At 38.3% G+C, this 15,752-nt stretch overlaps 1 protein-coding gene across 10 annotated transcripts in view; it reads right to left on the bottom strand.

The window, feature by feature from the left end:
- LOC127575281 (nuclear receptor coactivator 7-like) overlaps positions 1-15,752 on the bottom strand; it is an 81,971-nt gene that overhangs the window by 6,087 nt on the left and 60,132 nt on the right. For 9 of the 10 annotated variants that reach the window (XM_052025040.1, XM_052025035.1, XM_052025038.1 and 6 more), the window contains one exon: positions 10,344-10,491. In XM_052025040.1, the coding sequence (XP_051881000.1) occupies positions 10,344-10,491 (148 nt within the window). Of the gene's footprint in view, positions 1-53; positions 154-10,343; positions 10,492-15,752 lie in introns of those variants that run through there. The other variant, XM_052025045.1, reaches the window with a different exon arrangement.

The following is a 15,752-nucleotide window of genomic DNA, read 5'->3' as shown; positions in this document are numbered from 1 at the left end:
TCTAAAATACTTTAAAAACCCTACACTGAATTAAAACAAAAAACGTAACTGACCTGTACAAAGGCTCCATCATCCCCCTTTGCCCTGAATAAAATTTGAATATTAGTTGTTTTTCTTGAACCCTTCATTTCTCCAACTTAGTCTCCTCAAAACTCTGGCACATCGCTCGAAAATACAGATAAATAACTGTTATGTCCTGATTGCTTATGAAAGGCTTGCTTCTTTGCTTAACTACACTTGATTGGCTATTGTGAGCTACTTTACGTTTTGCATAGTAACTTTCATTTTCTTCGGAAATCAAAACTGGCACCTAGCCAAAGTTCCTATTCCACCTACTCATAAAATAACGCATACGTGCTTTAATAAAAAAAATCCCTCAGTTCAAACATTATTACTTTAATTGAATTTTATATAGCAAACTTTAAAAATAAAATTGTTTCTTTTTAAGTTAATAACTACAAACTAAATAATTTCAACGTTGCCACAGCAGATTCAATTCTACCCAGCTCAGGTTTAGAATCGAAAGCTCCATAATAAGAGACAAAGTCAGCCATTAATTTTAACAAAAATAAGTCTATTTTATTCAAATCCTGATCTGATTAAAGGTAGCTGAAGCAGCCAAGACACCAGAGGGAGAAATTCTGCCTTGATTGGTTTCTCCATAGGCAGTGTGCAAATTGAGGCTGAATACGCAGACCAACTTTGCTGAGTGGAAGTGGTGCAGGATGGAGTCGAGATGAAGGGGTAAGAGAAGCTCTCTGCTAACCGGCCTAAATTTAGCCATATAAAAATCACTTTATGAGAGTTGTAAAGCACTTAACTGCCAACATCACATCCTGATGATATTGTCAGGATGTGCATGCCATTTCAACAGTGGGCCAAACTTGACCAGCCTGCACTTAAATCAGTTGGTAAAAACTGACCTCTCTCACTAGGCATCATTCAAGGGGAAAGTGCAAGCAAGTGGCTTCTTCCTCCATTCATTTTTAGATTGTTTGTTACGCAAGAGGAGGAGGAGGAGGAATGTACAGCCCAAAGATACTTTGTCCACCACCTTTCATTCAATCACAAGGACTTTTCCCGATTATCCTCCTTGCTGGTGTCCCAAGTGCATTGCTCTCCCAATCCATCCAAAGTTAGAACTGGTCTAATTAAATGAGGCCACAAAGTTAAAACTCACATTGTGGAGTCCATCCAACCTGAAGCACAGTGGACATGATCTGCACTGAACAATGCAGCAATCTAAGAAAAATGCAGGGAGCAGCACCATCCAGTATATATGGCCTCTTCAACTCCACTGATGTCTTTAATTCCATCAGTTGGGAGAGACTGTTGAACAGCCTCCCAAATTCAACTGTTCAGAGAAATAGGCCTCCATGATAAAATTCAAGCCATGGTCCTAACTAACAAGCCAACTTGAGTGAAGTCAAGACTGCATATTACCTGTCACTTTTCTTACTCTTTCTCAGCGCAATGTGTCACATTTCCAAACTTCTGGCACAAGCAGAGCTAATCTTTAGCTGTTCAACCTACAGCAACTAAACTCCAAACCAAGGTCACCCCAACCTCAGTAGTTGAGCTTAAGTATGCAGATGATGCTTGTGTTTGTGCACCAAGACATCATTGACTCATTTGCCAAAACACATTAAAGGATGGGGCTTGTATTCAAGAAGACAAGGGCCCTCTATCAATCTGCCACCTCCGCACAATGCCACTCCAATAATAAAGGTTTATAGGAGATCCAGAAAAATGTCACCAGTGCCCATACCTCCAGAGCCACCTCTCCGTAATGGTGAAATTCATCATCACCTTCAAGGCACCAGTATAGCTTGTGGTTGATCGAGCAAGAATGTTTGCAAATCAAGACCTGAGAACTGGCACGAAACAGTGATCTCTGCTCTCCTATATATTCTGAGAACTGGGATGTGTACAGGAAGGACAGTGGAAAGATACGACAAATGTTGTCTCTACAATATCCTCCAAATTCACTGGAAGTATTTAAGCAAACAATGTCAGTGTCCTCTCCCAGGCAAATCTCATCACCATCAAGGCCCTAATTACACTCAGTTGGCTACACTGAACAAGCCATGTCCCCATCAGACTCCTGAAACTGACAATATTCCCTACCGTCATGGGAAGAGATTATCAGGTGAACCAAGAAAAAGATTCAAAGCTGCCTTTAAAAGAAAAATGCAACACCCAACCGCAACCTGGGAATCTCTGGTCCATAACCTCTCGGAAATGGAGAAAGAGCAATCAGGAGGATATTAAGAGTCTATCCACTGGAAGCACATAGAGAATGTGTAGGTGGCAGGAGTGCACCACCTCCCAAACTACTCATCTGCCCTATCAGGTGCCTTCTGTCTCATTTGTAGGAGTGTCTGTGATTCTCACACTGGCCTCATCAGCAATCTCAGAACCCACAAAGGTGGAGTGGAAGCAAATCATCCTTGAACCCACAGGACTACCTTAAAAGAGCCAAGTGCTTTGGTTCAACCACCATTTCCCATTCCAAATTAAAATCAGGAAGAATACAGAGTCAAGACCAAAATAGGCGGGTGCAATATTTTTAGTAGTATCTTAAAGGATGTCATTATTGAAAATATGGCAACTGATGGCATTTTAGAATGTAAATGCCTGAAAAATTTGCTAAATTTCAGAACCAGTGTAAACAAATCCTATCGGTGACTTCCTTTGGCCAGTGAAGGGACTGCTTTGAAAAGACTGCTTGTATTAGATCTGATGCAAATACTATCTATCTATCTGTTCTTCTCAGTGGTATACAATTTGGTTCAAGAAAATCAAGAAATTGCAGACGCTGGAAATATGAAATAGAAACAAAGTGATGAAAGCACTCAGCAGGTCAGGTGACATCTTTGGAAAGAAAAACACAAAACACTTCTGATTCAGGACCCTTTGTCCAGAACTGGGAAAGGAAAAAAAAACAAGTTATGGTTTTCAGAAGGAGAGAAAGTGGGGGGTGCTTCAGTATGGACCTACATAGAACAACATATTGAAAAAAGTAAACATTCTTGCCACATCTTCTCAATTTGAATGGCATAACGTTATTAAAATCACCAGCATTCATTTATTTAAAAAAAAATTTGCTTTTTTCAACCATATCTAAAATCTAAGTTTCATTTTCCAGATGGTAAATTCCTAATGCTGAATCAGAACAGAACTGGAGCACAGCCAGGTTTCTTCTCACCATTTCCAACACATTTCAAAGGCTGAAACATGCATCATATTTAAGCCAGCAAAAGCCCCAAAATTTTCCACTTAAAAGTCAAGGAAATCAGGAAAGGTCAGTAAAAGAGATGGCTGCTTAAATATGACAAATTTATCTTGTTGACATGAATCTTTGCTTGCCCATTGATTGAAAATTCTGCATCAGAGATTTGTCTACCACATTCAAGTTTCAATACATCTGCATTTATAATGAATCTTCCAAAGCTTCCTAGTTAACCTTATGGAGAAAAAAGAATCCTTGATGTCAATTGGGGGAAGAAATTAAATAATTAAATCCCCCCTTTTGGTACAGGAAGTCCCCAGGTTACGAACGAGTTCCATTTTTGAGACTGTTCATAACCCAATTTTGTACGTAACTCAGAACAGTATCCGCACATGCGCACTTGGCCTGGGGATCGCAGCCGCACACGGCCCCAGCCGTGCATGCACACTTGGCCCGGGGTTGGGCCAAAGAAGGTGTACCACCACCGTGGTAGGATCGGGGGCTGGGCCCGCTTATGAACCGAAGGTTGTTAAGACCACGAAGGTCAGTTCGTATGTACGGGCATTCGTAAGTCGGGCACTTACTGTATATTATTTTATTTTTCTTACAAGAGGCCATTCATCCCATTGAGTCTATACTAGTCCTTTGAGCAATCTCACCAATCCCATTCCCTCTCGGAAATTTATTCTCTTATCTGCCCATCAACCTCTCCTCCCAAATCCACATAGACAGCACCCAAGGCCAGGATCATATCCGCATCCCAGAAGTGTGAGTCAGCAATGCTATCTGCTGCAAAATATCCTATGCTCAAAAATATCTTGTGGTTTCAGTGGGGTTGACAGCAGGATAATCGTCAGTTGGTTCACCTAGACCACTTCTTCCTGTTCTTCCAAAACTGAAATGGGATCCTATACATCCACACATGCGTGGCCACCTTAAATTAATAATGTCCACAATGACTGCCTCAAATTAATCAGCCTAGATTAAGTGTTCAAGTCCAAGGAAGATGGTTGAACCATAATCTGCCAGGTTTGGGAGGCTTGAATGTTCTGGGCCAAGCCAATAGCAGTTTAAGCAATGCATTCAGGATATGATCCCACATTTACCCTCATATCTATTAGTTATTTGAATAACCTCTATTAAGAAGAAGCTTTTCTCCAGAAAAAGGGCCCTTTCCAAGTGACTGTGTGAGTTTCTCTGTCTGCTATGGATTCCTCCAACATGCCAAAGACATGCAGGTTGGTAGATTAACTAGTTACTATAAATTGGCCATTGTTGTAGTGCAGGGTAGAATCTGACAGGGTGCGGGGAGGAGGAGTGTTAATGGGAATATGGGGTGAATAAAATGGGACTAGTATAGGATTGATGTAAATGGATGCTTGATATATAGTATGAACTCGAAGAGCCTGTTTTCATGCTGAATGGCCTCAGGAATAACCCAAAATACTTCTTGAAGGATACACAAGATCCTATGGCAGTACTTAAGGCCTATATTTCTTCTCCAAGTAACATCACTCAGATCATTTTATTTAATAAATGTCACTTTGTACTTCAGTGGAAAAGTAGCTTTTGCATTTCCTGCATTACAAAAGTGACTACACATTAAAAGGAGGTGGACTAAAGTTGATTCAGGTCAACCAAGGGAAGAAAATCTAACAAGCTTGATTAATTTTCTCCAACTCAAACAACTTAGATATTTAGAAAAACCGTTATCAGCTGTAGACACCCAACAACTGCAATATCAGTGACATGGAAATGAATGAAGTAATTCCCAACAGAAATTGGTTCTTCAGATCAAACCCTTCATTTCACGTCGTGAAGTAAATTTTTCTCTATTCTCAGATGAATAGATTGTGATAATGGACTACAATAGGTACAGACATTTAGAGAGTTATTTTAAATTTGCATATGACTACAAAAATAGATTAACTGTTGATTTAGTCTCCCCTCCTAGAGTGAACACAAAAATAAAAAATACAGGGACCTACTTGTCTTGAATTGGTTGAAGGAAAATTAAGTCCCAAAGTACAGGACTATGAAATATTCAAAAAATAAAGAATTTTATTGCTTTTAAAAAAAAGTCCAAAGTAACAAAAAACCAGGTTTATTTTGTTGAACTAGACATTTAAAAAAAAGCATGAAGAGAACCAAAAGCACCTAGTTTCTTCTGTGGTTTATTAATAACGAGTACTGAGTACTTGGGAAAGAACTAGGGGAATTCCAGAAAAAGTATCAGACGAACAAAACCAGGCCAGAAGTGTAAATTGTTGATGGCAATTCTTTTTTCAACCGAAATATTCACGAGGCAAGAAGTGATTATTGTAGTTCACAACTCCAGCTCTCTGGCTCTTCAATTATAGTATGCTGCTTCACAGCTTCAAGTTTTTGGCCTGTTTTCAAGGGAACTTGAAATTTAAATTTAATTTACAGTGTGGTAACAGGCCCTTCCAGCCCAACGAGTCCATGCCGCCCATTTTAAACCCATATTAACCTACCTGTACGTCTTTGGAATGTGGGAGGAAACAGGAGCACCCGGAGGAAACCCACGCAGACACGGGAGAACGTACAAACTCCTTACAGACAGCGATGGGAATCGAAACCCGATCGCTGGCGCTGTAATTTTTCCCCATTCAAATGTAATAATAAACAGTTGCATATGCCATTATGTTAGCTAGGTCCATTGGTTGCATTCTGATTTTGAAGCCAAGTGGTCTTGAGTTCAATCTCCAATTTGGGGCTTGATCACATAAACTAAAGATATTTGAGGAAATTCTACAATGTCAAACGTTGAAATAGTAGGCCATTTGGCTCTTCTGGCATTATTCACAATTCAATACAATCGTGGTGGATCATCTACTTTTATCCCCACCTTCTCCCCATATCCCTTAATTGTTTTCGGCATTAAGAAATTTACCTACCTCCTTCCTGAAAATATTTCATACTTTGCCTCCCGTGGTAGAGAATGCCAAAGGTTCACCACCCTCTGGATGCAGAAATTTCTAATTTCTGTTATAAATACCCATATCCTGAGGCTGTGACCCTGATTCCGAACTCGCCAACCACTGAAAACATGCTCCCTTTATTTAGTCTGTCCTGTTAGAATTAGATCCCTTCTAATACTTGTATACGCCAATAAATATAGGCTGACACAATGTCAATTTGTACCTCATTCCTAGCATCGCAGGAATCAGCCAAGTAAATCCTTGTTGTGCTATCCTCCATGGCAAAAGCATCCTTCCTCAGATAAGGAGACCAAAACTGCACACAGAATTCCAGATAGCATCTCATCAAGGCTCTGGAAAACTGCACTGAATGATCCTTGCTTTTATAATCAAATGCTCTTGCAATGAAGGCCAACATACCATTTGCCTTCCCAAATGTTTCCTGAACACTTGCTTTCAGTGACTGTTGTACAAGGCCACCCAGATCTTGGCACATCATCTTATTTCCCAATCTAGCACCATTCAAGTAATAACTTGTCTGTTTTTAGAACCAAAGTGAATAACCTCATTTATTGACACTAAACTACATTGGCCATGCATTTACCCACTCACATTCCCTCTCTGCATCCTCCTCACAACTCCCACTTGCCTCCAATTTGTGTCTTCTTCAAACTAAGACATTATATTTGTTCCCAATACCAAAGGGCTGATCCCTATGGCTTCCTTTTCTGGCAATTTTATAAGCCTCCTCTTTTGATTTATTACGGTGCCCAACTTCCTTCACAAGCCACAGATTGAACCTGCTTTCCTGATCTTTTTTTACCAGTGAGAGGAATGAATAGTTGTTATAATTCATCTATAGACTCTCAAGTATTATTCACTTTCTATCCACCAACAACCCATTTTGTAAAATTCCCTAATCTATCCCACCAATTTGTGCCTTTTACCCTTAGCTTTTGTTGAGGTTTAGGATCCTGACCAAGGGGCAGCATCTTTGGTGGTAATTAATATATTAATCAATTAATTATTAAACATGTTTGTTCAGTTCTGTGGTACTACTTGGAGAGCAGCTGGGGATTTCTGCTAGACCTCTGGCTAACTTTTATCCACAAATTATCAAACTAGATTATTCCCTCTACTGTTTCTGGAGCTCAGTGAATAAAGTGGCTGCTGTACCCATGCAACATCAACAACCATAATCCAAAAACTTTATAAGGAGCAGTTACTTTCATGTGCAAGATATTATGGATTATTGGAAATCTAGACGATCCACAGCTTAATGCCAGAAACAAAATTTATGTGACACATAATGCATTACTTAGGTAGCCAACAATGGTGTATATCCATAAGATTACAAACTATCATCAATGTTAAGTAAAGCGATTGTCATGGAATTTGCTTTAAAATAGTGATATTTTATGTGCAATGTGGCCAGCAACTTGGTGCAAAAAGATACCCTATGAATTGGTACTCACAAGATGCTTAATAATTTGTACCATTCCTGCTAGCTTTGTGGAAACAATATTTTATTCTCAACTCCACTGGCCGTTTCGTGAGGGTTTGCATCCGGATATTAATTGCCATTACACTTGTAAAATAAGTTTAGTGGTCTGAGTATGTGAAAATCATCAATGGTCAATAATCAATCTTTCTCGCACTGAATGTGAACAATTAGAAGAGTGAAGTCTCTTCCTTCCCCTTACTTTTCTCTTTTCTTCTTTCTTAATGTTGTCTTCCTTTCCACTTTGCTTTCTTTCCATATCTGATTTGACAAAAAAAAACACCCCTACAATAACTCATCATCTTTCAGAATCTTCAAATCTCATTGGTTTGAGAAATGCTGTTGGTCATACTTTTCTGCCACTTAAGAACAAATATGCTTTGGGCTGAAGGGTGCAGGAAACACTCAGTCAGGCAAACCATGACTTGTCCTTCTCCAGCCCAGTAAGTTCATTCACGCTGCTCAGACAGCAACTTAGAACTCTAAATTTATTGAGAAGCTAAATTTTGAATTCTCTTTATTGCAATCTGTATTTTTTGCATTTTGCTTTATTTCTTCATAAAATCTAAATCTACAAGTGTATAAAACTGTTTAATTTGAATTGCAATTAAAAAAGAACCATTTCACTTTAAGGTGGAGATAGATAGATATTTAAGACTATGGGGAAATGGAACAGAACAGGAGTTGAAGCCAGCATAGATTAACCATGATCATACTGAATTGCAAGGTAGATTTGAAAAGGTGCGGTGGCCTACTCCTGCTCCTAGTTTCTTGTACTCATTTGAACATTAGATGGAAAGATGGATACATCATACAAAATCACCCTACTTGTTAATTCAAGATAGATTTAATTTGCATTTTCTTCTCCAGATTATCAAATCAACTCTAATTCAAAATATTGCATACACTACTCTCCCTCCTCTCCACTTTTTGACCATCTTAGATTATTCATTACATATGATTTCACTTTCCTGAATTTCAAACATCTTATTAAAGTCTTTTTTTTAAAAAAAGTTATACCATTTGCCTCTAATTCAAGATTCCAACATGTGATAATAAACCAATACTTTTTAAAAACAACATTTTGTGAATAAATACATTATTCAATTAAAATGGTAGTGACAGTTGAATGAGAAATTTCAACAAGTTGCTCCAGAGAGCTACACGGTATTAGAAATTGCATCCAATAAAGGGCAGAGACTTAGCAGGGTTGAAGCTGCTAAACATAACAGACACTTCAAAAACACACACTTTTTGGATGCCCTCCAGGCTCTGCTTACCTCTCATCAAACTCTTATTCTCTTCCTATCAAGTGCACTTACATTTTTATATTAACTGCTAATTTAGTTTATTCCATTTTACTTCATCTTATGAGATTGCCCATTCAACATTTTTTTTTAAAAACTGCTGAATGTTGTTTCGCCCAAAATATTTGACCTACATTTCTACTCAAAATAAAACTTGCCACTAAACGGAAACTGCCGTTGCACGAGAGTATATACCCACAAGGGAATTTATGATATTACTTACTCCTAAGATCTAGCAAAAGAAAAGGAAAACTATGTCTTGATCATTATGTGATTTGTCCAATTTGGTCAACAGAACTGTACTTCAAGAGGGATATTTTATTATATACTATATAGTGTTAACATTTCTTCTGATGTGGAAATTCTATTCGTCACGTTCTGTTCACCAAAACCAGTTTCACAGACATGCACTTATTTGCTCAAGGGATGTTCCATCTCCTCTCTTTTTTCCGTAACTGGCATTTTAACTACATTGAAATGCAAATGAAAAGCTGGAGACTGCTGTCATTAACTTCAGAGTACGACTTACACCAAGTCATTAAAGGTTAGCACGTAGGTGAAGCACACAATTGATAAAATGATAGGCTAGCCTTTATTAAAAGAGAATTTGAATACAGGAATAAATAAATCTTAAAGCAATTGTACAGTGCCTTAATGAGACCACACCTGGGAGTACTGGGTACAGCTTTGGTCTCCTTACCCAAGAAAGGATGCAAATGCCACAGAGGGAGCATAGCAAAGATTTGCAAGACTGGTTCCATGGATGGCAGATTTGCCATTTGAGAAGAGATTGAGTAGACTAGGATTGTGTTCTCAGAGTGTTGAAAAATGAGAGGAGATCTCAGCAAAACATACAAAATTACTCAAGGGCTGGACAGGCTAGATGCAGGGAGGATATTTCCCCTCTCTTGGAAATACAGGACCAGGGATCACAGCTTCAGAATGAATAGTAGGCCATGGAGAACTGAAATGAGGAGAAATTTCTTCACTCAGAGACTGGTGAGCCTTTGGAATTCTCTACCCCAAAAGAGTGTGAAAGCTGAGATATTGTGTTCATTCAAAACAGATATCAACAGATTTCTGGGTATTGAGGGAACAAGGAGAATATGGGCATCTGAGCTACAAGATCAGTCTTGATCTTAATGAATGGTTGAGCAAAGTCTAAGGCTCAGATGTTCTCCTGCTCCCATTTCTAATGCTCGTTTGTTTTATGATTTGAAATTATTTCATAGCACATAACCTGGGTATAACCATGATTCCTTTAGATTTGCTCAGATTTCCAGATGCATATATTGTACCTTAACAAAGAAAATTTCCAAGACTTAGATGCACAAGTGTTAAAATTATCTGACATAACTTACCTCCCAACTTTTAGGAACTGGGTCACTGAAGAAATTGTCAATCACTTCCAATTCATCCTTTTCCACCACCACAAAACCCTGGTCTTTAGCATCTTTCCCATATACTTCAGGTGACCACTGAACAAAGAATGCATACAGGTGATCTACCCTGGATAGCAGAATGAAATGGGTGGAGGGGTAGGATGAAGGAGAAACTGTTAATGAAGGTTACAATAAAGATGTATATTGTTGACTTTTAAATGCTTTTTAGTTATATTCTAACAATCAGAAAAACAGCAGATAACTTCTGAGAAACTGAAAACAAAATTACAGTAATGTTTTGAAGCACATGAACTGCATCACTGGCTACACTCACATGCACGTTTAAATCTATTCTGTGAAGCAGTCAGAGCCTCAAGGTAGGGGCTCCCAAAAACATGCATAATTAAGCATCATTTTACATAGATTATATGGCACAACAGACATTACTACATGTTAGGATTCATAAGCAATTGCCAAAAATAAGAGGACTTTAATTTAACAAATAGCGAGGGAAATATAGACTGGAAAAAAATTGAGCTTTTAAAACATCAATGTTCTGACAATATAACATTAGCAGCATTGGAAACCATTTTTTTTAAACACAATGGAAATAAAAATTCAATACATTTAAAGTAATTTTTTTTCTTTGAAATAGAAACATCACATTTCAGCATGAATAGTTGACTATCATGTATAAATGTATGAATATAAAGTAAAAGTTAACAAAACCACCAGTATTTTTTTTATTTCATGGTGCAGCTCAATGTTAATGTGAATTCATTATGACAACTGCAGTTACAGGTTGCCTGTACCATGCACATTCAATTGTTCACCATACAGACAGCATGTCTTAAATTAGATAGCTAATTTCAGTATTTTGGTTTCCCTTCCAAGCTGCATGTAAAAATCTCTCAACTTTTGTTGCTGCCTCCCTTCCACGTGGATGGACTGAATAACTAAGCTGCATGATCCAGATCAATAGCAATGAAGTATTTCTCAAGTATTACATGGTACAGTACAGGAAGAAACTCCACCCCCCCCACCCCACACACATAATTAAGGTACACTTGCTTACACATTTCGCAAGATTTATCTTCTTCACAAAGTCATACTCTTGAATAAAAATAGATTTAGTATATTTAAGTTCTATATTTACATACAGCTTGGAAATGAAACCAAAATGCTACTACTATGAAGAAAAAAACTGAACATTCATGGTTCCGAAAATCTGAAATTGCAGTTGTAATGAGTTCACACTAAAATGGGACTTAACATTTTTGTACTCAGACTTTTATACACTTTTTTTTAAAATTCATTTTTTGGTATCTGAGAGCTATTGGCCAGGCCAGAAATTATCGTCCATCCCAAGACTTCCTTTCCTGAAGGATTTTAGTGAGCGAAATGGGTTTTAGGTCATCATTGCTTATGACCAGTTTTCAATTCCAGATTATTAACTCAATTCAAATTTCACAGCCGCCATATTTTCAAACCTTAAATGCAACTATTTTGAAAACTCATCCTTTCTAGGGAAAAGAAAACTTCACTTTTCTTCTCCCCCCCACCCCCTTCCACCACACTCCCAATCGTGTTGTTAAATACACTTTTTTTTTTGCTTAGAGTGATATAGAGACAACACTGAGGTTTCAGATCTCTTCCTCAGCGCTTCCTCTAGATTTGAATCCAAGTTGCAGTAAAGTGCCTGTTTGTGGCTTCAGCCAACTTAGAATAATTCTAAGCAGAACCCAAGCTAAGCTGTTATGATAACTGAGATACTATGTACACTCCCTTTTTTTACAATATGGGTTTTGCCTAATGTACTGGCTGAGTTTTCCTCTACCCCCTCATACTTTATAGCATACATCACCATCTTGTTTACTATTTTCACAGACATTGTCCAAGCCAGTTGCTTTTCCATTTTTATTTTATTCATTGATAGGATGTGGATGTCACGAGCTGAGCCAGTATTTATTGTCCATTCCCTAATTGCCCTCAACTGAGGCAGTTAAAAATCAACCAAGCTTTGGTGTTCTGATAGCTTCATCTACTACTTTCCTTTCATTTTCTAGACCCTCCTTTCTCTAGTTATTATTGCAGGGTATTTGATAGTATGGTTAAACATCATCTTTGCACACTTTGCTGATCTTTTGTACATTGCAAGGTGTTGCGAAAAGTACTTTGGTTGATAATGAAGCACAAATCCCAAAGTGATAAATTTTTTAGGAGAACGCCACAACATTAATGGACAAAAGTTTTATGGAAATTATTGATCTGAAATGTTAACTGTCTCCAGATGCTGCCCGACTTGCTGAGTACATCCAGCACTTTGTTTCATTTTATTAAGTAGCTTGATAACAACATTATAAATGTGATAATGCAACATCAGTTGCCCAAGTATGACTAAATTGTCCTCTCTCAACATGCTGATTTAAATTTACATGCCTTGAATAACTTCATGACTATGACAGTTGAAGGACAAGAAATTAACAACCTTTGTTTCATGGATAGCATTACTCAAAAAGCACAGCTACAGAAGAGCTTAAGGAAATAACAAAGTCTGCAAAAAGCTACCAAGAGATGTGGAAAAGTACAGTGGCATGCAAAAGTTTGGGCACCCTGGTCAAAATTTCTGTTACTATAAGTAGCTAAGTGAGTAAAAGATGACCTGATTTCCAAAAGGCATAAAGTTAAAGATGACACATTTCTTTAATATTTTAAGCAAGATTACCTTTTTCTTTATTTCCATCTTTTACAGTTTCAAAATAACAAAAAAGGAAAAGGACCTGAAGCAAAAGTTTGGGCACCCTGCATGGTCAGTACTTAGTAACACCCCCTTTGGCAAGAATCACAGCTTGTAAACGCTTTCTGTAGCCGGCTAAGAGTCTTTCAATTCTTGTTTGGGGGATTTTCGCCCATTTTTCCTTGCAAAAGGCTTCTAGTTCTGTGAGATTCTTGGGCCGTCTTGCATGCACTGCTCTTTTGAGGTCTATCCATAGATTTTCGATGATGTTTAGGTCAGGTCAAACTTCCCTGCATCCTCACCAGAAAACTCTGCGTCAGAAGTTTGCAAAGGAACATCTAAACAAGCCTGATGCATTTTGGAAACAAGTCCTGAGACCTGATGAAGTTAAAATAGAATTTTTTGGCCACAATGAGCAAAGGTATGTTTGGAGGAAAAAAGGTGCAGAATTTCATGAAAAGAAGACCTCTCCAACTGTTAAGCACAGGGGTGGATCGATCATGCTTTGGGCTTGTGTTGCAGCCAGTGGCACGGGGAACATTTCACTGAATTCATTCCTCCCTCTACCAATTAAATAACAGCAAATTCTGGCAGCAAACCATCTGTAAAAAAAGCTGAAGATGAAAAGAGGATGGCTTCTACAACAGGATAACGATCCTAAACACACCTCAAAATCCACAATGGACTACCTCAAGAGGCACAAGCTGAAGGTTTTACCATGGCCCTCACAGTCCCCTGACCTAAACATCATCAAAAATCTGTGGATAAACCTCAAAAGAGCAGTGCATGCAAGACGGCCCAAGAATCTTAAAGAACTAGAAGCCTTTTGCAAGGAAGAAGGGGCGAAAATCCCCCAAACAAGAATTGAAAGACTCTTAGCTATCTACAGAAAGCGTTTACAAGCTGTGATACTTGCCAAAGGGGGTGTTACTAAATACTGACCATGCAGGGTGCCCAAACTTTTGCTTTTCCTTTTTCCTTTTTTGTTATTTTGAAACTGTAAAAGATGGAAATACAAAAGTAATCTTGCTTAAAATATTAAAGAAATGTGTCATCTTTAACTTTATGCCTTTTGGAAATCAGGTCATCTTTTACTCGCTTATCTATTCACAGTAACAGAAATTTTGACCGGGGTGCCCAAACTTTTGCATGCCACTGTATTTTATGCAGAGTGCAAAGTAATGTTAGCAACAGCTAGTAACTGAATTTTTATTAAAATCTGGCAATGAGAACAGCTTGCAACGCACATCACGAAAGATGCGGCATCTGAAAAGTAGTAATAAGAACAGACATCATCACTGAACTATCAGCAAAGCTGAAGATTATGTTGAATAGCAGAAATATCATAACGAAATCATAACTACAGCTACAATATGCTGCTGCCCTTTCTATGGCTGAATGAGCTGGACACCAAGGCTTGAAAAAGATGAGACTTTTGAAATACATGTTCAGAAATATCTAATGCATACCCTGACACTGCACAAATTAATCTGTGAAAGATAAGTCAACAAATATGAACGTTTGTTCAAAATTATGTCAAAGGTTAACATGCTAAAGAAACCTGAGAAAACCCAGGCCATGTATTTTTCATTTCAACATGGGCAGACAGCCAACCAGCTCAAGTAGAGTAGATTGTTCATTTAATTATAATAATGAGGCACCTTCTTTGCAATTTAATAGTCACTCAGTTTTAATCCACCTAATGCAAACAGGGTTCAAACCATGACACAAGCACCTTCACAGCAGTTTGCGAGATAGGGAGTATAGGAGTGTTTGTGTCATGCCCAACAAGCTAAACACAAACAACCCATCATCCCCTTTGCATCCCTCCATCTCCCCAAGATTTATCCTATCCTTTCTCCCCCTCCCAACCCATTTTTCTTCTTCCAAAAGGCTTTAGTCTTCTGAAGTATGCTGCCTAGCAGAAAGACCTGTAACTGTCATGCCTCTGGAAGAGTCTTATGCGGGTTACTTAAGATATCCTTATTAGTCACATGTACATCGAAACACACAGTGAAATACATTTTTTTTGCATAGTGTTTTGGGGGCAACCCGCAAGTGTCACCACGCTTCCAGCGCCAATATAGCATGCCCACAACTTCCTAACCTGTACGTCTGTTGGAACGTGGGAGGAAACCGGAGCACCCAGAGGAAACCCACGCAGACATGGGGAGAACATACTTAACTGATAATCTCATTCCTCTATTTCCCAACCTAACAATAGCCCTCCCTCCCTCCACCCCTAATAGCCCTCCCTCCCTCCACCCACCACCAAATCCAAATACACTTTCAAATCCAGTGTATGTAATATAAATCTCACAAAATACTTTTCCATTGGGGAACATAATCCACAGCCTAACTGTTGGAATTGTTTCAAAATGTTCAATTAAGTCACAAAAGCAAAGACTGGTTTCTAATCAATACTCCATTTGCTTTGAAAATTCAAACATGATTTAGTATTTTTTTTACTTGCAAATGGCTTTCTGCACTGAAATAATTTAGCCAACATTTTAACTACCATGAAGTCTTGATTGGGAAAAACGTCACTGTATTCTTAATGCAATGCAAAAACCCATGGTCAAATAATGCCCTGGCCAGGTTCTGAATCAGTATTTTCCAAGGTCAACATTCCATGTCACTCTTCCAATTAT

This window comes from Pristis pectinata, chromosome 10 (genome assembly GCF_009764475.1).
Source record: "Pristis pectinata isolate sPriPec2 chromosome 10, sPriPec2.1.pri, whole genome shotgun sequence".
Taxonomy (NCBI): Eukaryota; Metazoa; Chordata; class Chondrichthyes; order Rhinopristiformes; family Pristidae; genus Pristis; species Pristis pectinata.
This window is presented reverse-complemented; position numbering and strand designations above follow the sequence as displayed.